Source organism: Equus quagga, chromosome 13, assembly GCF_021613505.1.
Source record: "Equus quagga isolate Etosha38 chromosome 13, UCLA_HA_Equagga_1.0, whole genome shotgun sequence".
NCBI lineage: Eukaryota > Metazoa > Chordata > Mammalia > Perissodactyla > Equidae > Equus > Equus quagga.
Genome location: NC_060279.1, coordinates 52,828,174 through 52,851,222, shown reverse-complemented (window position 1 = coordinate 52,851,222; position 23,049 = coordinate 52,828,174). Strand labels below are relative to the sequence as shown.

The window sequence follows — 23,049 nt, the reverse complement described above, 5'->3', positions numbered from 1 at the left end:
CGGCCTAACAGGTCACCGCCTCCCTACTTCCTGCCGCCAGAGGCTCTGGATGCACTTCCGGCGTGCGTACGCCCCTTCTTGCGCTCTCCTGTTAATGGCGGGCGGCGGCTGCTAAGTGGGACGTAGGTAACGGCCGCAGGCACAGGGAAAGTCTCCCTGCCTTCCCCCTTTCTGCTTGCCGCCAGTGCCCGAGCTCGCCAACATGTCCGTGGTGCCGCCCAATCGCTCGCAGACCGGCTGGCCCCGGGGGGTCAACCAGTTCGGCAACAAGTACATCCAGCAGACCAAGCCCCTCACGCTGGAGCGCACCATCAACCTGTAAGTGCGGCCTGGCCTCGCCGCTGCCTTCGCCGGCGTCCCGGTCCTCGTGAGCGCTCCGCAAGGCTCCAGTTTTCTCCTTCGGCGCGCCCCCGGCCTCGGCGGGCTCCCGCCGCCCCTCCGCCCCGCTCCCGCTCGCCGGCGCGCGCCTCCCCGGCTCCCTGAGGCCGCTTCCTTGTCCTCCAGCGCCAAGGGGTTGCAGTCCTATTCGAGAGGGTTTTCCTCTTCCCGAAAAAACTTGTTTCTATGCTCCTCTATTCAGTCATTATAGGAAACCCGGTTTGCTTTGAAGTCGTCCTTTCCCCATCTCTCCAGAGATACCAACCGCAAAACGTGGGGTTTATCCTTCCGGTCCATTGTTTACGCTTTCGCATCCCGTATGCGGTATCGTTTTGTGTTTTTATTTGCTATGAATGGTATAACGCAGTATCATTTTTGCAGTTTTCACTTTTTCCTAACAGTAAGCTTTCGAGACCTAGCTGTACAGCGTAGATTTAGTATTTTCCTGTTAATTGCTATATTGCATTTCAGCTCATGAATGCACCACATTTTATTCGTCTGCCCAGGGCTCTCTGGCCTGCCCTAGGCATTCAGGTGTCTTCTCTGCTGCAGCGACAGCCTCCAGGCACCCAGTAGACCCCCGCGTGGGAGGGCGGGTACTGTTGTGGTTGGACTTCCTGACCATGGAGGCGTCCAGAATGTAGCCCCAGGGAACCCGTTGAGAGCTTGGTTTATTGTCAACACCTTCTGTTTAAGTACTTCAAGCCATTGCATTTCGAGGTCACTCTCAGAAGTAACCTCGCTGTGGCAGGTAATTGGCATTTGGACTTTGTCTTGCTCAGGAAATTGTCAGTATGCTTTTTTATTCTTTCTGAGAGTTCTTGAGGCACCGTGGTGCTGATCCAAAAGGAGGAACGTGGCCAGTTAATGCTGGTCATCGTTTAAAATGTGCAAAGATTTACTAATACTGGTGTTTCGATAGGACACTCTAGGTGTTTCTTTGTTTTCTATTCGAGTAAATGAACTTTTCCCCCTCAAAAGCGATTTGAAATAGAAAATGTGGTTGTTATTGTTTTATGTGGCAAAACAGGTGCTGGCTTGGAAGTTTAGATAATAAAAACGTTAGGTTTATGAAATCTGGAATTAGGAGATGGTTGTGTGTATACAAGTTAATATCTCTGTAGCTGTTAACATAATTTCATATCTCTTCTTTTAAAAATCCTTGTAAGATTTCCATGGAATGAAAAAAGGCAAATGTTCTTTTAAAAAAGATGAAAGCACAGCTTCTGGAGTAATTTCAGTGGTAATTAGAACTAGGACTCACCTAGTTTTCCCTTGATTTGCCTTCCTTACTGGATCAATTTGCGTTAAGCCATTATGTAGAATTAACTTGGTGAAAGTGTTTTAATCTTTGCTTCATTAAAGTTATGAGTTGATGGATTTACAGTAGTTTTCCTCCTGTATAAATGCAGCATTCAGAAATAATCATTGTGTTGTGAACTCAGTTCACCTGGGTGAGTAATGATCTAAATTGAAAACAAGTCCTCTCTCCCCCAATATATTTTATTATAGGAAACACTGCATGCGTGCCTACTTTGTACCAGGCCCTGGGCATAATGCTTAGTATACAGTAGTGAGGAAATAAAAAATAAACTGTAGTCCCTGCTTTACAAAGCTCATAGGATGATGGAAATTATATGCATGTGTCTGGGCTGTCAGTCTGATTCCACAGGTGAAAATTCTTACGTTTCCTCTTGATGGCGTCTCCTATTGATGTGAGAGCTGGCTCTTGCGGTAGAGGTGTGTTATAGCCAGCCTTAATTTTTTGGAACTCAGGTTGTAAGAACTCAATGTTAATATATATAAAGCATTTAAAAAAAAATTGCCTGGCCCATAGTGCTGTGTGAGATTGTTGCTGCTAATGACAATCTTAGATTCAGCATTGGGTCTACTGGGAAAGTTCTTTCTAAAAATCTTTAAAGCACCCTAGAAATATGGTATATTTTAGTTATTTTAGAGCTGCTTCATTTATGTGTAGAATTTGGCTTCATGCAATTAAAGTAATTTTTTAAGTTTTGGCAACCTTGATTTGTTCCCCTTTCAAGAATAGCTCAGTGGAGAGTCAGCCCTCATGGCCTAGTGGTTAAAGTTCAGCATGCTCTGCTTCAGCTGCCCAAGTTTGGTTCCCAGGCATGGAACCACACCACTCATCTGTTAGTAGCCATGTTATGGCCGTGGCTCACATGGAAGAACTAGAAGGACCTACAAATAGAATATACAACTACGTACTGGGGCTTTGAAGAGTAAAAAAAAAAAAGAGAGGATGATTGGCAACAGATGTTAGCTCAGGGTCAATCTCTTTTAAAAAAAAGAATAGCTGAGTGGATTAGTTGTGTAGTTGTTGACTTTTTATGTCAAGGCATTTTGATAGGATACATACCTTGGGGGTAGGCAAGTGTGGCCAAAACATTCTTCTTACTCAAAAGCTTATAATCAGGCTTCTTACTGTAAGGCTTAAGACAGAGGAGTTACAAAGTGGTACATGTGATAAAATAGAAATATTGTATTTTTAACTATCTTTAAGGAAAAATTTCATTTTTATTAGGTAAGATAAGTATCTTCAACAATATGAGCCACATTTTGAATTCTTGATAAAGGTGAGAATATTCAGATTAGATATGGTGGGCAGAAGATTTGAATGAAAAGAAAGGAAGAATAAGGATACTGAATAGAATAAAGGCAGAAGGCTAAAACAGATTTAAAGGTGAAAGAAAAGTTAATCTGAAAAGGAAAGTGTTGTGGTACCAGAAAAGTCTGAGGATAGTTGACTGGGAGAAATAGAAAATAGCTGGAGAGATGATGAAAAGTGATGGCTCAGCTTATAGAAAGAGATTAGCCACTAGCGCCCATAATTAATAGAATTTCTGAGTAGATTGGTAGTCAGAGGAACCCAGGGGGACATTAGCCAGGTTGGCAGTGTTAGTATAGTGGCCATGATCTAAAAGCAAAGAATTACCAGATACCCAGATAACCACTTCTCAAACATTTAAGAGCCTTAAGGATAGTGTTATCTAGACTTGAAATTCAAGTGTGGAGTAGCAGTTTGATCTAATGGAAGCTCTGGCCTTAGAGTCCAAAGAGCTGGATTCTAATTCTGCTGTCTCGTTAACTAGTTGTGTAACTTTGGGCGAATCCTATGACTCTGAGTACAATATATACACTTTTTACCATAGTTTCTTTATATATGGTTGGTATCTGTCATTGTAAATTATGGTCTTCAGTTCTCATGTTTGATGTTTGTCTTTGGATCACAGGTACCCTCTTACCAATTATACTTTTGGTACAAAGGAGCCCCTCTATGAGAAGGACAGCTCTGTTGCAGCCAGATTTCAGCGCATGAGGGAGGAATTTGATAAAATTGGAATGAGGAGGACTGTAGAAGGGGTTCTGATTGTCCATGAGCACCGGCTACCCCATGTGTTACTGCTGCAGCTTGGAACAACTTTCTTCAAATTGTAAGTGTCATTGGAAAGGAACAGCAAGACAACTTTTAATAAGATTGCTGTTTTATGTTGCTTTCGAATACAGTTTTAGCCCTTAGTCATTTATCTCAACAAACTGTTAGTGAAGTCTTTAGAAAGAGAAAATCACGAGTAATTTTTTTAGGCCAGTGCTCATTTATTGCCTGACTAGAAATCTGCATGTTTCTTTATATTGTTGATGTTAATGACTGAGTTTGATAGAAGCCCTGGGAAACAAATTAGTCCAGGTTTAATTTCTCTGTCATTGTAGTATTACTAAGAACAATTGATGACCTTTCTTAGGATGGATAATGCTTCCTTTTCTTCAAATGGCATACATTTTTATAGATAATTATTTAGTTTTATCATTTAAGCTCATAAATAAATCTCAGTATACATTTAGTCCACAACAGTTTGACCAGATTGTACCAAAAGAGAAGGCTCAAGTATTTAGATTGGAGTTCTTAAAAAATATCCCATTCTTCAGACCTAAAGAATGTGATCCATTGCTCTCTGGGTATTTCTAGACTTTTATCACCAGTTAGCTTTCAAAGAAAAGAGATTGAGATTGGCTGGTGGCCAGCAATTATGTGATGTTTATGTTATGGTATATATTTTGTTTGTTTGTTTAAAACTAAGATTTGTGTTAGTCTAGTGATTTAACATGAATTCAACTTTCTGGCACAATCTTCTCCCTCCGTTTGATGTTTGCTTTGATTGCCTTATGTGACCCTGATGTGTTATTCAGTTACTTGATAGAAATAACTATAATTGTGTTCTTCCTGTTATCCCCAAATTGTATTAAGTTGAAAGCTGAAATTCTTAACCTTTATACAGACCTGGTGGTGAACTTAACCCAGGAGAAGATGAAGTTGAAGGACTAAAACGCTTAATGACAGAGGTATTTTTCTGTTTAACCACTTTGGCAGTGTTAGTATTGCCCTTCTGAATACTGTCAACCTAATGGATAATTAGGCTTTTTATATCTTGTAAAAAGGATGTTTATTTTGAATATTTAGTTGTCAGTAAATAAAATTTAAACCCTAGAGTGTTAGCACCATGGTTTATTTTCTGCAAGTTGAACTTATACTTACTTTTTTTTTTTCATTAAAATGTTCACATAACAATAATGACTAATGAAAGCCAGCATTTATTGAGTACTTACTACGCTAGGCACTGTTCTAAAGGCTTTACGTGCAGTTACTCCTTTAATCATCACAACAGCCCTAGGAAGTGTAGGTTCTATTATTAATCCCATTTACTGATAAGGAAACTGGGCACAGAGGGTTCAAGTAACTTGCCTGCTGTTACACAGCTAGTATGTTGGGAAGCTGGAGATTTGATGCAGGTAGTTTTGTTCCAGAGTAGGCGTCTATAGAATTTTGACAAGAGAATGATTCCTGTTACACACCTAATTTCATTTTTTGCACATATCTTTTAGGCTTTGTCCAAATTATATTGCTTGTTAAAAGTCATTCTAAGTCTGTCTCTGAAGACTTGAGGCTGAATGCATAGATGCTGGCAGTTTTGGGGATTGTAGTTGTTTTCATTATTAAACATTTTTCTTTTTTAGCTTGCAATTTTCCTTCTCCTCTTTAATTACAAAACTAATACATATTCTATGCGAAAACCTTGGCAAATACAGAAAAGTAGGAGAAACAAGACTAAACTCACCTTTAATTGTACCACTTTGACCTATTGGTTTGTCTTCCTAGTATTTTTGTAAATGCATTATAACTCTTAAATATCATGCTGTGCTTAGACTTCCGTTTACTTATGGTAGGTTAAACGTATCTGCTTACCTCAGCTCCTTCTCAAAATTCCACAAAAAAGGCAATAAAGGGGATTGAGGGAGTGCAAAATGAGACAACGGCAAGAAGAAAATTTTAGAAGCTGGAAGGCAGATGGGCAAATCATAACTGCCTTAGCAGAAACCTCAGCCCAGCAGGAGGGCAGTCCAGGACCCAGCACTGCAGAACACCAGAAAGGCTGAGGAATTGGAGGTGCCTGGTGCCTGTGAAAGTGCAGGCATGTGTGGACTGAAAACTAGATTGATTGACAGTCCATATAGAATGTATTTATATTCCTAGATATCTTCCCCACTACTGACTGGCAACTCCTCTGTAGAAATGGAATCAGAAAATGCAAAGCACTGTAAAAGTTGAGAAGATGGGGATAACAAGTGAAGGTTTACATCCCAAATAGTGAGGCTTCTAGACTTAACCTTACTAGGCTGAGAGAGGTTGACAACTAGGTTTGCATACCCCAGGCTGAAGGTTGGAGGTTTTGTTTCAGGAGAAAGTGACTAGTCTGGGGAAAAAAAAACTCCAGATGATGATACTTGGGAATCTTCCCAAAGAAAAAGTGTAACCCTATCACTAATGCACACAGAAGTGACAATTAAGAATCTTATTGCTTTACCCCTGATTGTGAGCAAATAACCAAGTATCAGCAGGTTTTTGGAGAAAGCTTCTTAACAAGGAAGAGATCAAAAGAAGCAGGAGAACTCAACAGAAACAGAAAATTCATTGATTCACAAAATTATGATTAATATTCTTAGTGTGATAAAAGGAGATACTGCATCTATGGAACAGTGTGCCACTAAAAAAGACTGTTCAGCCAAAAAAAAAGAACTCACTAGTATTAAAAAAATGTTAGCAGAATGAAAAATTCAGTAGAGTTAAAAGATTGAGTTGAGGAAATCTACCAGGAAGTAGGATGAAAAGAGAACATAGGTGAGAAAAGATAAAATCAGTGGGTCATTGGAGAAGGACCAGTATAAACTAGAGATAAGTAGAACAGAGGAAAAGGAAGGATTAGCAAAGCAATAGTTGAAGAAATTCCCAAACTCAAAGAGTGTAAGCTTTCAGATTGAAAAGACCTCCTGGTCTGCCCTATATAATGAAGGTTAAAAGATCCATGCAAAGGCGTATCATTATGAAATTTTAAATCAGTAAGGATAAGGAGGATATCCTAAAAGCTTCCAGAGTTGAGGAGTGAGGACGTGAGACGTGGGTTAAATACAAATCATCAAAATCAGAAATCGTGTCGACTTTCCAGAAATAATACTGGAAGCTAAAAGATCCTGGAACATGCCTTCATAAATCTGAGAGCACATGACTTCTAGTCTAGAATTTTCTGTCTTATCAAACTGTAAATCACGTATTCAGGTAAAGTTATTTCCAGACATACAGTGTTTCCAAAAATGTGGTAACTCTTGTACCTTTCCTCAGAAAGTACCTGGAGAGTGTTTGCCACCAAAATGAAGGAATAGACTAAGACAGAAGATACAGGATTCAGAACATAGAGGGGATCTAACAACATAGGCGAGAGGCAGAGGGAAGCCTGAGGACTCCAACTGTGAAGTAGGGCAGAGAACATCCACAGATTGGAGTAGGATGATAGAAGAATGTCTCTTAGGAAAATATGAAATTGACAGAATAGTTGATATTTGAATTGAGAAGAAATTTCAGCTGTTGTGGGCGTGAATTAGTGATAGTAAATGAAATGAAACAGTTAACAACTAAAAAGAAAAGGATAGCTGCACAAGTAAGGAAACTGTATTTACTAAATACTGTTATGTCTGATTCACCTAGTCATATTAATTTAAATACTGAATATTGACTTAAATATTGATAATGGGAGGATGGTGGAAGAGAAAATATGAATGGGGGATGTGATTTTGAGATCTAAATTCCCATCCACAGTAGAGGGTGTTAATCTTTTTTTTTAGGTTTTTAAAAATGAAAGGTAGTCAAGAAATGATTGGAAAAAAATGTGTTAAAAAATGTAACTTTACAGTGGAGAAACCTGACAAACACTACTTGAGCTAGGTGATCAAGATTAGCATCAGTGATAAGTCGTGTTGATAGAATGTACCCTTGAAATGATGTGATGAGATTGGCACTTTACCTCTATGATCTTCCTTCCTAAACAAGCCCCCCAAATGCATAACTCCAGTCTAATTGAGGGACATCCTGCAAAATGCCTAACCAGTACCCTTCAAAACTGTCAAGATCAGCAAAAACAAGGAAAGTCTGAAGAAACGATCACAGTCTAGAGAAGCCTAAGAGAAATGAGAACTAAATATAGTGTGAGATCCTGGAACTGAGAAAGGACAGTAGGTAAAAACTAAGGATATCTGAATAAAGTTTGGGCTTCAGTTAATAACAAGGTATCAGTATTCACTAGTCCACTGGTTCTGACAGATGTGCTACAGTAATGTAGGATATTAATAACAAGGGAAACTGGATATGGCATATATGGGAAGTCTGTACCATCTTTGCAGCCTTTCTGTAAATCTAAAACTAAACAGTTTATTTACAAGCGAGAAAAATGCTTTTAAAAATAGAGGCAAATATCAGGGGGAAGAAACAGCTAAGAGTTGAAAGTTATAGCCTGTGGGAATGGATGGAGTAGAACAGGGAACTGCCCTTTCTCATGAAGCTTATAGAACCATTTTTGACCAATTAAAATGTGTAGAGTATAGCTTTGATTAAAATAACCTAAGTTTAATGGTATGCTATACAGATTCATAAAAAGGAAAGTTGTGAATTTTGCACACGTATTGCTGTAACTTGGTTAGGTGGGGGATTTACAGAAGCTGTAATTGATTCTAGAAAAACTACTGCATGCCATTGGCTGATGTTGGTAATTGATCACCTTTGGTTTTCCATGTATAACCAGGACCTAACAACAGACTTATTGGTTGTCTGTGGTTATGTTGATTCTAGATTCCTAATTTTGAACTAATAGTGTGTATCTTGGGCAGAGTGACACAGATAATGACAAGAAATTATAGAAAGGCAATCCATATGGAAGGCATGTTAGCCATGTCTCTCTTAGGAGTGCTGCCAAAAGTATTCTCTTCACTGAAGAAGGGTGTTCAAGGGTATGTATGTTTGTTTACTGGCTCTCTCATTTCTTCTTGATAGATACTGGGTCGTCAAGATGGAGTCCTGCAAGACTGGGTCATTGATGACTGCATTGGTAACTGGTGGAGACCAAATTTTGAACCTCCTCAGGTCAGTGTTCAGTTATATTTGCTGGGCATTGGGGGAAGTAGGAAACTGATTTTAATTCCACCCATTTAAAAAGATCATAGGGGGCCGGCTCCGTGGCTGAGTGGTAAGTTCATGCGCTCTGCTGCGGCGGCCCAGGGTTCGGATCCTGGGCGCGGACATGGCACCGCTCGTCAGGCCACATTGAGGTGGCGTCCCACATCCCACAACTAGAAGGACCTGCAACTAAGATATACAGCTGTGTACAGGGAGGGGTTGGGGAGATAAAGCAGAAAGAAAAAAGAAAAAAAGATTGGCAACAGTTGTTAGCTCAGGTGCCAATCTTAAAAAAATAATAATAAAAAGATCATAGTAGAATTTGCCTTGAAATTTTTTCTTCCTCAGTTTAGATAAAAAATTAAAAAGCCAAGCATTTTTTCTTTTAAAGGAAAATTTCAAACATACGAAAAGAGAGAGTAGTAAAAGTAAATGAATCCCATTACTTGTGATCCACCTTCATCAATTAGCAACTCATGACCAAACTTCATCAAGCTCCTTTCCCCATCGCCCCATTCTCCCCGCCCTCACCTTAAGTTTATTTTGAAGCAAATCCTAGATATAGTTTCAATCGTAAATATTTCAGTGTGCATCTCTGAAAGATAAGGATCTTTTAAGCATAACCTCAGTACTATCATACTAAAAATAAGAAACAATTCCATCGTATCATTAAAAATATGTACTCACTGTTCACATATCCCTGATAGTTGCAAATTTTATTCTTATAATTCAAATTAGGATAGTTTCTTTGGTATCTACATATTCGTTCCTTTTCTTTCTTTTTTTCATTGTAATTTATTTGTTAATGAAAATAGGCTACTTAAAGTCCTTAGTGTTTCCACTGCTGATTGTGTCCTCGTGTTGTCATCGAACATGTAGCTCTTTTTCCTCTATGTCCTGTAAATTAGTAGTTAGATCGATAGATTGGATTTGGGCTCAGTTTTGGGGAGAGGGAGGTACAAGGCTTGTCATAGGTATTATATTATCTGTCTCTTGCCACAAAATATATTATCCCAAAACTTAGGAGCATAAACAACAGAGATTTATTATCTTAGTTTCTTAGGGTCAGGCGTCTGGGAGCTGATTAGCTGGGTGGTTCTGGTTCATGGTCTCTCATGAAGTCCTGGTCAGGTTGTCAGCTGGGATTTCATCATCTCAAAGCTGGGCTGAAGCTAAAGGATCACAAGCTCACACATGTGTTTGTTAGCAGACCTCTCAGTTCCTCCTGGGCTGTTGGACTGAAGGCTTCAGTTCCTTGTCACCTGATGACACAAGGCTTCTCTCAGTTGCCATGACAGCCTCTCCGTAGGGTAACTCCCTGTAAGACAGCTGGCTTCCCTCAGAATTGTGATCCAAGAGATAGAGTGGCAGAGAGTACCCAAGTAGGAAGCTACAGTCGTTATAACCTAATCTTGGCCGTGACATACCATCACTTCTGCTGTGTGCTGCTGGTCACACAAACCAACATAGTACCTCGTGGGAGGGGACTACACAGGTATGGATACCAGGAGACAGGGACCATTGGGGGTCATCTTGGAGGCTGACCAGCACAGGTGGTATTGTGTGCTTCTATCCGGAATTTTATAATATCTCGTTGCTTCTTTTTGTAATGTTATCAGCTCATTGGTAATAGTTTCCTGGATCTATTACTTCTGTAGGATTGTGATCCTTATATAAAGAGAAACTTCCCTCATCAGCTATTTGGTTACCCTGTGCTGTAGTTGTGTAGGAAAGAATAGGTGCTGCTTTTCCGCTACTTACCAGTTTTCAGAAGAATGAGTTAATTCCTAAGCATTCTCCAAAGACTTAACTTTTTTCAAAAGAGAGTAAGACAGAGACTTGAGTGCAGATGTTTGTTTGAGAGGTGATCCCAGGAAGCAGCAGAGTACAAGGAAAGGGAGAGATGAAGCAGCAGCAGTCAAAAAAGGGTACGTAATTGATCTTATGACAGCTGTGGGCAACTGAATTGATCCTGCTAAGGACTGTGAGCAACCAGGTGGAATGCAGCTCAGAATTGTCCATCAGAAGGATGGAAGGCTGGGGACTCCTAGCCCCTGTTACAAGAGGGTTATAGTAACTCCCTTGTTCTTTTATGTTGAGTCTGAGCACTGGTTGAGAGACTTTCCAGGGCTTTGGAAATGCTTTGAGGCTGAAAAGCAAGAGAGTGAGACAGTGGGAGCAAGCAGGGAGCTTTCTGACACTTTCTTACACAGCTGCCCTGAGGTCTGAGGTGGGATGAGAAACTATGATGAGAGGCACAAAAAGCATTTGTTTCAGTGACCTTTTAAAGTGTCATTTGACCTCATGGATTTCAATACATTTGATCTGTTTTCAACTGTTGTAATGACTGATAATGTTACTGATGTGCAAATTTTCCTATTTTTGGCTAATGGGAGCCTCTTGAAGTTGGATCCCAAATTCTTTTGACAAGGCTCTATGATTTTGATGGCTTCTTTGCATGAGAAGATGTTCCAGGTTAAGAATTTCACAAAATATCAGCCAGGCTAAAGATTGTTCTGTCCTCTTCCTTCTCACTCCCTTATATGGCTGAGGGGTGGGAAGATAAGGTGCTTTGGAAGTTGGTGCTAGTGCTCACTACCTGAGAATTGTCTTGGTTTTAAGAAAGTAGTTTCATCAAATGTGAAGTTCCTTATCCAAAGATACATAGAACAGTTACTGTAAACTTATTTTAGTTTCTTGAACATTCCTTGATCTAACTGAAAAATGCTCAGTAATAACCCCAAAGTTTTCCAGGCTGCTTTCTGAATACTCTCATTCGTCTACCCTACCACAGTCCTAGGACAGTTCCTTAATTCACTGAACCCTAGTATTGGCTCTACTAGTTTAAGATAGAACGTAAGGGATGTGTGTTGGTTTAGTAAACTTGGAATCAGTGGGAAAAGAGCATAAGACCATCTCCCTAGCTCCATCTTTTTGTAAAAAGTGCAGTTGACCTAACATAAACACCAGGAGGAGAACTGGAGAAGAAAGGCTTAAAAGAAAAGGAACATATAGTAAAGAAAATTGGGGTAATGCCAATCACTTTGGTCTGGTCATGGTTTGGGAACTTTTGTTGTATGTGAACCGCAGGTCTCTTTTAGCCTGTGCTATTCAAGCTAACTTCCAAAGCCTGAGACTGTCGTCTTGGTTCATTATACCCTAGGGATGGCTCTGGTATATAATTATTCTAACTTGAATAATGGTTAGGTACCAGTGGGATGGCACAGTGGGAAATAACATAGGCTGTTAGATGAGAGTTGAATCCTGGCGTCACTGCTTAGCTATGTCATCTTGGGAAAGATGCTTAGCCTCTCAGCATAAGTTCTTTTCGTAAGGTGGGGGTGATAATGCCTTTTTTTGGTAGCCTCTGTTTTCATCCTACTCTCCCTCTTTGTCTATTTTCAGTACTTTTTAATTCCCGTGCCCTCAATACAACTCCAAAAGCAAAAGTTGATTTTCCGAATATATTGTGGGGAGATGTAGGAAAGGTTTTCATCACATACACGGAGTAGAACAAAAAGAAATCTTGAGGTTATATGTTCCTTTTCTTTAAGCCTGCCTTTTCTAGTCCTCATCTTGGTGTTTATTTTAAGCCAATTGCACTTTTTACAAAAAGACGTAGCAACCTCTCCTCTCTAATTCTCTTCATCCCTTTAAATTCTCCAAAATATTTTCTCAAGCAGTCTTTCTCTGCCCTGCTGACAGAACTCCAATTAAACTGCTCATGTGGTGTTCCTGAAGCATGTGTCTTGGCAGGCGGGGTGTGTGTGTGGGTTTAGGGGGAGGGGCTTCTTGTCAAATACCTCACAGGCTATGCTTATACTTTTAATATAGTAAACATGTCCACCTCAGGATTCTAGAAAATCTAAATTGGTAATGATATTATTTTTTTAAAAACTTTTATAAAAGATTAATATCAGACTTCATTGTGTTGTAAATTTCTCAAGCTGTAAATCCTGTAATTACATATTTGTCTTGAATGGTTTACTACTTATATTAAAGCATTTATTTATTGGTGCATCCGTTAGGTACTAGATCCTGGTAAGGGAAGACTGGAAATGATTCTGTTTCTCCCAGCAGATTACACTCGATTGGGGAATAAACATGTAAAGAAATAAATGAAGCTGTGGGATACGTGTTAAAATAAAATTTTGTTGGGTTATGAGGAGCTTGGTCTCAGAGGGTTGCTATTTGAGCTTAAAATCTGAAATGGGAGAAATTGATAAATAGCGGTGTGGAAGTATGAGAGGTGTCTTGGCAACTACAAATTATTCTCTTGTTATTTTAGTATCCATATATTCCTGCACATATTACAAAACCTAAGGAGCATAAGAAGTTGTTTTTGGTCCAACTTCAAGAGAAAGGTAAGTTACTTTATTTTTGAAGGCAGCCATCTAAAAATTTCTGTAGAGTAATTTCAAGGATACCTCTATTTGTGTTTTCTCTAGGATCCTTGAATTTTTGGATTTATTCGAAAGCTAAAAACACATACCATGTTTGTATAGAATTAGCTAGTTTTTTTCGTAGATGTGCAAGTCATGCTAGTGGGGGAAAAGTTAAGTTTAACAGGAGCCTAAAATACTGGATTAAGATATTGTTAGTAACTGATTAGCTGCTGGTATTGATTTTCACATTGTGATAAACTGAAAATTTTAGGAGACAGATGAATTGTTATTTTTTTAATACCATCTTTTAGGCCTGTTGTGCATTTTAACAAGTAATTATTCCATTTCTTATGATACTCTTAAAATGGGATGCAAAGTAAATTACAAACCCAAGAGACTTTTCTTCTCCCTTTTCTCCCAGGGCCAGGACTTACAAGGTACTCTTGGTTGTTGATACCATGGATCTCTTTAGAGAGTCAGTCAGTTTCAAAGCTCTCACTATAAACTTTGCTTAAAAGACACAACCAAAATGTATTCAAGGGAATTATTTTTTTCCTCAAAAGTTTCTTGAATGTAAAATTGGTGATGACTTTACAAATGAAGTAGAAGCAGTGATTACATGAGAAATTATAGAAAATGAATATACTGTTTTATTTTATTTTAGCCTTGTTTGCAGTCCCTAAAAATTACAAGCTGGTAGCTGCACCATTGTTTGAATTGTATGACAATGCACCAGGATATGGACCCATCATTTCTAGTCTCCCTCAGCTTTTGAGCAGGTATGTAAAGTTGAACATTTTGTGATTGATTCATCTGAAATGCCAGATTTAAAATGCTCTGAACCACTGGGAAGGAGTAGTTCATGAATTTTGATCTTTCAGGAAACTTAAGACAGTAGATGGACCCTTAGGTCACGTACAAGCCATAGATTAATTATGACTGACTAAAAGTGTCCCCAGACCCTAAGTTGCAGCATCACATTCTGGTATTTGTGTAACTGCTCTTCCCCAAATCTGAAATTCTCTGGTAAAGTTTGAAATCTTCATTCAAAGAAGAGTTGGTAAAATCGCAGTCAGCAATGAATAATAAATATGAAGTGAGTTGTCTATATAAAAATATGAAGATTTAATCTCTTGGTGTAATATATTCTCTTTTCTTTTTGGAACCTACTGTATTTAGGCCCAAATTGGAACATGTGGGATTAAGTCTTGAATTCTTGCATGGAGTTGGATATATTTTTTCTAGGCAGGTTAGAGTGATGAGCTATGCATTTTTTTAAAAATAGTTGACTTGTACTGGGTGAGGTCCTTGGAGCCAACCATAGATAGGAATTGCAGAATCACATAGTGGTTAAGATAGATTCTGCGGCCAGTGTTTGGGTTTGAATTCCACCTTCAGTACTTCCTGGCAGTGTGACCTCGGATAAAAGATTATACCTGTTTGCTTCTTTCTTCATCTGTAAATGGGGATGGCTGTCTCTGCTTCATAGAATTGTGAGGACCAAGTGAAATAACACATGTAAAGTGCTTAGAATAGTGCCAGACACCAGGTAAGTGCTTAATAAATGTGAATTTAAAAACAATTCCGGTAGTGATTTTGACCTTCTATGAAAGCTTGTTGAGTATGAAATGGGTCTTTCAATTTTGTGACACTGATCAAACTTCATCTTTTGTTTCTCTGTGTTAGTCTGCTGATGGGTTACTAGTTGAAGTATGGGATATGAAAAAAAGAGCCATATTATTCATTTATTTAGACACCACCTATTGGGTTCAGGAACTGTGTCGTGTGGTCAGAATACAATGAGGTGTAACAACTTTTCCTTCCCTCAAGGAACTTGTTAATGGATAATTAATCAAATTTACCCTCTTAAATTTTTTTTATTATTGTAAGTATTCAACAACAATGTTATTTAATGTGTGAGATATGACAGGTGAGAGAAAAATGTGTCTAGGTGTAGAAAGTGCCAGAAATGTCTGGTGGCGGGGGAAGCCAAAAATGTCCAAATAAATTTCTTTATTGTCTAAGTTAGAAACTATGTAAATAATCCTGTTTCTAATAAAGCTATTGTTCTTTTGAAAATTCAGATTCAATTTTATATACAACTGAATTCCTGCGCAGTGAATTGAAAGAAGCCGTCTCTGTGAGCACAGCTACACACAGTGTAAAATAAACATGGTAGAAAAGTTGTTTTTGGTTTTCTTTCTTTCCCATTCCCTAAATTGCCACCTACTTTCTATTGTTGGAATAGTAAAGGTAATATGAAGAACTAGATAATGGTGTAAACAAATATGATAATGTTTACTTTTGGTTCTCACACTTTTTTGTACATTAAAGAAAGTGGACTTCTTTCTATTGTATTTTTTTTTTAATTTCACATTAAACTTGTAAAATCTTAAAGTAAGGATCGTCCATGCCCCCTACCCGCCGGCTGATGAATGTTAAGAGAGAATGGCAGGTTTAGGTCAGTCAATTTTATGAGACCCTTGCTCCAACACCATTCTTGCAGGTACACTCCAAGACCATGTTATAAATCTTTGTGATGAGGATCTTCTGTTACTTTTTGGAACTAGAATTTGCTTGATTGAGTCCACGGTGCAATTCCTATATCAAATTTTACCCTCTAGTGAGTTATATTACAGCAGAACTCCCAGTATGTTATTGACTGGTACATTTTATACTAGTACAGCCAGACCTTAGTTCACAAGCAGTGAACCTTAAACATGTGGGAAACCACTAAAATTGGCTAGGACAGGGAAAGTCATGGGACTTGGTATAAAATGAGACTGATCCAGAGCTCATTTAGAGTTTTTTTTCTTCGCATAATGGAAGTATTAATTATTTCTGCTGTTATGACATTGTGTCTTAGTTATTCTTAGGACCGTGGTAAAATGGTAATCTGTAAAGGAAGTTTCTGAAAGTGGGTCTGCTAGATTTTGAACTCTTGGATTGCAAAGTTAGTTATTTCAGTTGACTTGAAATTATATCCACAGAGGTGAAAATTTGATTTTAGCAAGCAACACAAAGCTTTTCAAAAATATTTTGGAATAATCTTAATCAACTGAAAGCTAAGGACAGGGTAGGGGATAGATTTTATCACCTAAGAGAAAAATACCAAATTCCAAAAGCTTTTTAAAACACTGCTAAATAGTATCAAATTTGGAGGAATAAAAAAGGAATCTTAGAGCAAAGGAGTTTACTGGCTACGTCATTGCTTAATGGTCAAAGTATACTGTGTATGCCTTATTACAAGCTTGTTGACTGTAGGCTTAATGTAAAGGAAATCTTGTAAGATACAGCTGCTTAAAGAAAGGAGATTGGTATAGTTCTTAATAGGTAGACAGAAATGACCTTTTGACTGTAGGCTTAATGTAAAGGAAATCTTGTAAGATACAGCTACTTAAAGGAGATTGGTATAGTTAAGTTCTTAATAGGCGGACAGAAATGACCTTTTGATTAGTTCTTTCATCTTAATGGTACTGGGATCACAGAGCAATTCTGAATATTGGCTGATGTGAAAGGTATATTTTATAATCTTCCCTATTTAGACTTAGGGAAATCAAACCAAGAGCAACTGAGCAATTCTATTTATGAACATTCACATTTATTTAATTGAGGTCTTGTCGAACCTTCACAACGTTGTGTATCAAGTAGTGACTGTAACTGTGCCCATGCTGAGTAGTAGATGAGCACCAGTCTCCAGGACCAAAAATTACCAGCGATTTCCTTTGAAAAAGCCAGCAGTTCTGCGGATAGTCCTCTTCCCTCTGGGGCTGACAGTCCTGCCCCTCCTATTTACTTTAGCATATTTCTAACTTACTTTAATTTTACTGGTAACCTCACTGATTAGCTGAGCCCTACAGGTTGGGCAGAGATGGAGACGGCTTGATCCAGCATACCTTCCGTGATTGCTTCTGGCATCCAAGTGAAAAGCTAGTGACATTTCAGATGTGTTAGCTCTTGCCATTTGGGGAGGGTGGAGATAGGTGGACTTGTTCTTGGTGTGATTTATGAAGTGCTGTCAGTAAGGAGTGTTCGAGTTGAAGAGTCATCTGATTTGAGGCAACTCATGTCCTTTGTAACTTAAGCTTTGACCTAGAAATCCTTTCTTGATCACTACTTCCCAGTCTAAGTGCTTGAGTCAGTCATCTGTATGTTGTGGCCTAGGTGAGAAAAGCCTTTGATTTAAGTTGGCTGGGTTACTAACCTTAGAGTTTAAGAGATCTGGTTTTGAATATAAAATTCATAATACACAAATACAAGTTTCTAAAGCTGTTTTTGGGCTGCTTAGTTATGGTTGTTTCTCAGTACTCTCGTTTTAAGTTTCCTGATGGAAATAGTAGAACTAGGGAAACTGAAATCTGATGTATTCCTCTAGCAGTAGAAAAGGGTATAAGGGCACTGTTGACCACTAAGGTCTTTTGATAAATAAGTTCTTACCGCACTTTTTCAAAACTACCGGTCTTAAATTATGCATTCCAGTTCTCTACATAATAAATACTGAATAGTTTTAAAGTGAGCTCTTCATTAACTGACATATTTTTGAATGCCTTTTGTGTTCAGGTTTGTTTATAAATGAGAGCTCTCTTTTGTATACTTACAATATTTGCCATGTTATTTTTTTCTGAGTAATCCAAGTAGTGCATATTCTGTATAAAACTACTAAATGGTACTAGAAAATATTCAGTAGGTTAAGAGAAAAAACTAAAAAGTTTTACTCAAATGTTTTAAATCACATGTAGGATTGACATCACTTTGAAGAAAAGTGAATTTTTTTTTTCTCCTAAGTGATGAAGACTTGTGATTTTATTAAAAGTAGATAATACTTAAAATGGCATTATAAGTCTTTATATGAATTTGTACTTTTAACAGATCTGGAAGATTTTTTACTTTTTATCATTGTCTTACCTTGTATCTAGCATTGCGTGGTTCAATTATTATTTTGGATATTTAAGGGTTCTGTTAAGTTAGCATTTTGTTTGAATAAAACAACCAAATTAGCCAGCCTATTTTCTTCCATGCTTCATTAGAAGTGAGAGGTAGGGGTCCTCCAAATTCCACAGGCCAGCAAACAATCAACTTAGAATTCCCTTTCTTAAATGATGTGACTCATGCTCTCAGGTCTTTTATTACTTTATTTTGTGAGTACCTGTTCAGTTGCTTGAGATGAGATGCTTGGAGTAGCTTTTCCACATTGGAGCTCCTCAAACTTCATGTTTTTACTACTTCATAGTGTTTGGGACAGTATGTCCTATCACTAAGACTGCTTCACAGAGTGTGCGGTTTTGTATGTCCCGTTGCCAGAGAAGGCTTAGTGGTTTGTCACTGTAATACGAGTCAGCTTCTGTAGCATAAGGTTTGATTTCCCATAATTCTTCCACTTGTTTTACATCACTTATTATTTGGGTTAAACTGGGCTCACTTCAAGCAGTTTGCCTTCGTTCTTTAAATATGTGATGAGAAACAATGCTGTAATTTGACTTGAGCCATAAAACACAATTTTAATATTAGCTTGTATTATATTTATCAAGGTTGTTTTTGTGAAAAAACAGGCTAAAACCTAAGTAAGTCTAGATTAAGCCAGGTTAGCTGTAATTTGTATTTTAGTGATGGATTGTATTGTAAGACTAGAGATAAATTGGGAAAATGTATTATGCTTTTCTGTTGAGGGAGAGATCAGTGCATTTAAAAACTTCAACTTTTGCTTACTGTGCTCACATCATAGTATACAAGTGTCATTTATAGTTTGGCTTTGAGGATTTTTCTGGCATTAAGTTTATAGAAATGTATAAAAGAAAATGTTTGAAGTTTTGGTTATATTTTTATATTTGTAAAGTAAAAGTTGATTAAAATGGTCACTGTTTTTTTAATTTTATTGTCATTTCAATAAAAAAAATTAAAACAGAATGACTGTGTGTGGCTACTAGCCTTAGTGTGCCATTAGAAATCCTGCACGGTTCTTTTTCAGTGTCAGTGGCTAGGGGCCACTGGTGAGACGACAGCTTGGCATAATAGCAAGGTCCTGAAGACCTGGGACATTGTTGTTCTCCTCCCCTCACACTTCTCCATTGTGTGTTAGCAGTATTCAAAGGCAGGTTCGGTTTCCTCCAAAGCGAAGAGGTCACTGGATTTGGTACCTGAAGACTGGGATTTAGAAGTTGCCACATAATTGTGTTAACTCTTGTATTGTATCATTGAGGACTGCATTTTCTCATCGGTAAGGAGAGTGTTGACTCCTATAGTTTTTTTTCCCTCAAACTTGCTTGGCAGTCATGATGTTCTGTGATACCATGCTTGCTGCTTACGTAATGCTGTGTAATTTCAGCATCTTAAATAGAAACAGTTTATACCCAAAATACAAGAATATATGTGTAGTAAAACCATAGCCTTGAGTCTTTATATCTGGACAAATGTGGAACAAAACCTCATAAAGTTATTGTAAATTTCTCAAAATTTTACTAGTGTATTTTATAGCAGGCACCAAAAAACTATGAAAAATTATGAAAGAAAAGCTAAAGATTGAAATATACCCATTAACTTAGTTTTTCCCCTACAAAATTGAGGAGTTGGTTAGTTTTGCTCCTCTGCTAGATTTAGTAGTGGAACACAGTCCAACTAATGAAACACCAGAATTCCATGGGAGTTCATTTAAGGCTACTAGATTAGACAATGAAGTTCAGTTCCTAGGATGTTCAGAATTTTGTTTTCTTGGTGAGAAAGATTGGCCCTGACCTCACATCTGTTGCCAGTCTTCCTCTATTTTTTATGTGGGGCACCGCCACAGCATGTCTTGGTGAGTGGTGTCTAGGTCTGCCCAGGATCAAACTCACGAATCCTGGAAGTGGAGCGTGCAAACTTAACCACTATGCCACCAGGCAGCCCAAGGATGTTGAGAATCTTAACAAAACTACTCAGCCTTTCTCACAGGATGGTGAAAATCACATGAGGTCATGAATATGAAAGGATTTCAGATATTTTAAAAAATGAAAATAGCAATAATGCATTTAGGTGTGAATCTTAATCCATACAAACTCTGGTTTGTCTGAAATGACATTTATTTCCTTTAAATCAAACCAAATCAGAGCCACCATTCCACAAAGATGACAGGAATTTCAGTCTCTCAGTCACTGGGAGTGGGGACCTACCCAAAGTCTCTCAAGAATCCAGAAGGCATAAATGGTACTCTGAAATGAAAGTGGGGGTAGGGAGAGTGTCCTGGACTCCACAGACACTTTCTTGTCCAAGCCAAACCAGCCCTTTAAAGTCTGGTGCAGCTGCCTCCCTGCCACACTTGAGCCTTGGAACTCAACTGATAACTGGTAGTCCCTATGCTTATGGTCCAGGCTTCCTGCGCACACTAAATATTCATCACTTCTGTGTCTTGCCTCCTCCCCTGATCCTCTCATGGAGTTGGATGCACCATGAAGAGCCAGAAGCGTTGGTCGACTTTAGAAGGTGGGTCCCATCCTTGCCAAAAAAAAATCCTTAAGAGAAGGATGTGCAAAAGCCTGGGTACCTTCTTGGAATGGGAGAGAAAAAATGTTGGTAGAACAAATACCAATTATCCTAGTAAAATATCCAGACACAAACCTCTGAAATCTTTTAAAATGCAAATAAAAAAAACCTTATATAGTTGGGTTAATCTCACTTAATCTTACATTGAATCTTCAGAAAGTAAAGCTTCTAAAAGTTTAGGATGAATTTAGTTAGACTATAGTTTTTATGTAGTCAGAACCAAAAGTAAAAAGTCGCTATTAAACGCTTTACAAAGTCATTCCAGAAAACAGGTTATCAAGTTTTTTTTTAACACTTAGAAAGTAGTAGTATTTCACAATACAATTTAGAGGAGAGTGTAGCCCCTTGGAATTCAAGATGGTGGAGTATTGTGCCTTAATAAGGGCAGATATACTAACAGTCAGCCCCCTTCTTGTAACGGGCCACAGTTGGTGTGTGGTATTTTGTAACGAATGTGACTTGGACAGAATATGGGTCATCTGATAGTGTGGTTTAAAAATTATGGGAGCTCATATGTAGCAGAACAGTTACTTCCCTGGAAAATTACTGTCTTCATTTTTTCAAAATACAGCTCTCCTTTATTTTACCAATAAAGTTGAAAGTTTAGCTTTTTTCTTTTTTTGCAGGGCAAGATTCACCCCTAAGCTAACATCTGTTGCCAGTCGTCCTCCTCCCCCCAAAAAGCCCAGTACACAGTTATGTATAGTTGTAAATTCTGGTTCTTCTGTGTGTACCACCGCCACAGCATGGCTACTGACAAGAGGTGTGGTTCCGCGCCAGGGACCAAACCCTGGGCCGCAGAAGCAGAGCGCATGGGACTTTAACCGCTAGGCCATGAGGGCTGGCTCCAAAGTTCAGCATTTTAATCAGATGGCTGCAGGTGGAGAATCAAAGGGAACTGAAGTTTAATATTCATACAGACCTCATAAAAGATGTGTGTGTCCCCCCTACAAAAGCCAAACTGTTGTGTTTCTTCACAGGCCCTTTGATAGGATCCTAAAAATTCCAAAGTAGAAGCTAATAACCTTGAGAGAGCTTTTTTAGTTTTCTGACTAGTAGACTTTTAGCATTAGAGTATCAGGTATAAAATAGATCTTGAAGACGATTTTTTGCTTTGAAAGTTTGTAAGATTCATCAGAAATTTACAGAGCACCTACTGTGGGCCAGGCCTTGGGGTTACAAGGAAGAATAAGACCCCCGAAATAACACTTTTTTGGTAGTGCTGTTTTTTTGGTAACAGCTTTATTGAGCTATAATTCACATATTGAGATATATCTCACCATTTAAAGTGTACAATTAAATGACTTTTAGTGTGTTCAGAGTTGTGCAACCATCACCACAATTTTAGAACGTTTTCATCACTTCAAAATTCCGTATTTAGCTTTACCCTCCCGTTCCCTCATTTCCCCATCCCTAAGCAACCATTAATCTACTTGTGTCTATAAACGTATTTGCCTATTCTGGACATTTCATATAAATGGAGTCACAATATGTGGCCTTTTTGGGGGACTGCTTTCACTTAGCATGTTTTCAAGGAAGGTCCGACCACGTTGTAGCGTCTATTTTTGTGGCTGAATAAAATTCCATTGTATGGATATTTCCCATTTATCGATTCATCACTTGGTGGACACTAGGGTTGTTTCCACCCTTTGGCTACTATGAGCAGTGCTGCTACGGACATTTGTGTACACGTTCGTGGGGAGGTATGTTTTCACTTCTCTGGGGTCTACTCCTAGGCGTGGAACTCAGGAACTGACAGACTATTTTCCAAAGTAGCTGCACTATTTAGATTCCTACCTGGTCTATGAGGGAATGCATTTTTATTTCCCACTAAATCAGGTTCGTCTTAGACTATGTTCGGGGCTACTAGTAAACGGCAGAAACTTAAGAATTCATTGGCCAGAAATTTCAGACTGTTGATATTCTTTCTTTGGGGTCAGGGCCTCCCATATTCCCCAGGCACCATCTCCTCTTTCGGCCCCCGGGAAGCTGCTAGACCCGCAGGGGTGCGCGGCGGGAACCTGCTTAAGGGGGGTGAAAAGGCACGGAGGGGCAAGGGCCGGACGCTGGCGGCTTGCGGCGGGCCACGCGGCGCGGGGCCTGAGCGACGCTGCGGCTCGGCCCGGCCCGGCCGGGTGTCCCGCGCGTCCGCAGGCCGCCGGGGCTGGGGTGTCGCGGAGGAGCATGCTGGGGGCCAAGCCCCCAGGCCTGCGGCCGGCCGCGCGGCGGCGCGACCACGGGGGGCGGGGGACTGAG

At 39.0% G+C, this 23,049-nt stretch overlaps 1 protein-coding gene across 1 annotated transcript; it reads left to right on the top strand.

The window, feature by feature from the left end:
- Positions 1-69: 69 nt before the first annotated feature.
- NUDT21 (nudix hydrolase 21) lies at positions 70-15,467 on the top strand. Its single transcript, XM_046682489.1, has 7 exons — positions 70-318; positions 3,633-3,833; positions 4,677-4,740; positions 8,774-8,863; positions 13,185-13,260; positions 13,946-14,060; positions 15,366-15,467. Exons 1-7 carry the CDS (start codon positions 203-205, stop codon positions 15,385-15,387), a joined length of 684 nt encoding a protein of 227 aa, XP_046538445.1. The 5' UTR covers positions 70-202; the 3' UTR covers positions 15,388-15,467.
- Positions 15,468-23,049: the final 7,582 nt, after the last annotated feature.

What these genes read in the sequence shown, in the direction of transcription:
- NUDT21 (XM_046682489.1), top strand. Translation starts at nt 203, where the DNA reads ATGTCCGTGGTGCCGCCCAATCGCTCGCAGACCGGCTGGCCCCGGGGG. An exon ending in TAAAACGCTTAATGACAGAG is followed by an intron (nt 4,741 to 8,773) that starts GTATTTTTCTGT and finishes TCTTCTTGATAG; the next exon opens with ATACTGGGTCGTCAAGATGG. An exon ending in CTCCCTCAGCTTTTGAGCAG is followed by an intron (nt 14,061 to 15,365) that starts GTATGTAAAGTT and finishes TTGAAAATTCAG; the next exon opens with ATTCAATTTTATATACAACT.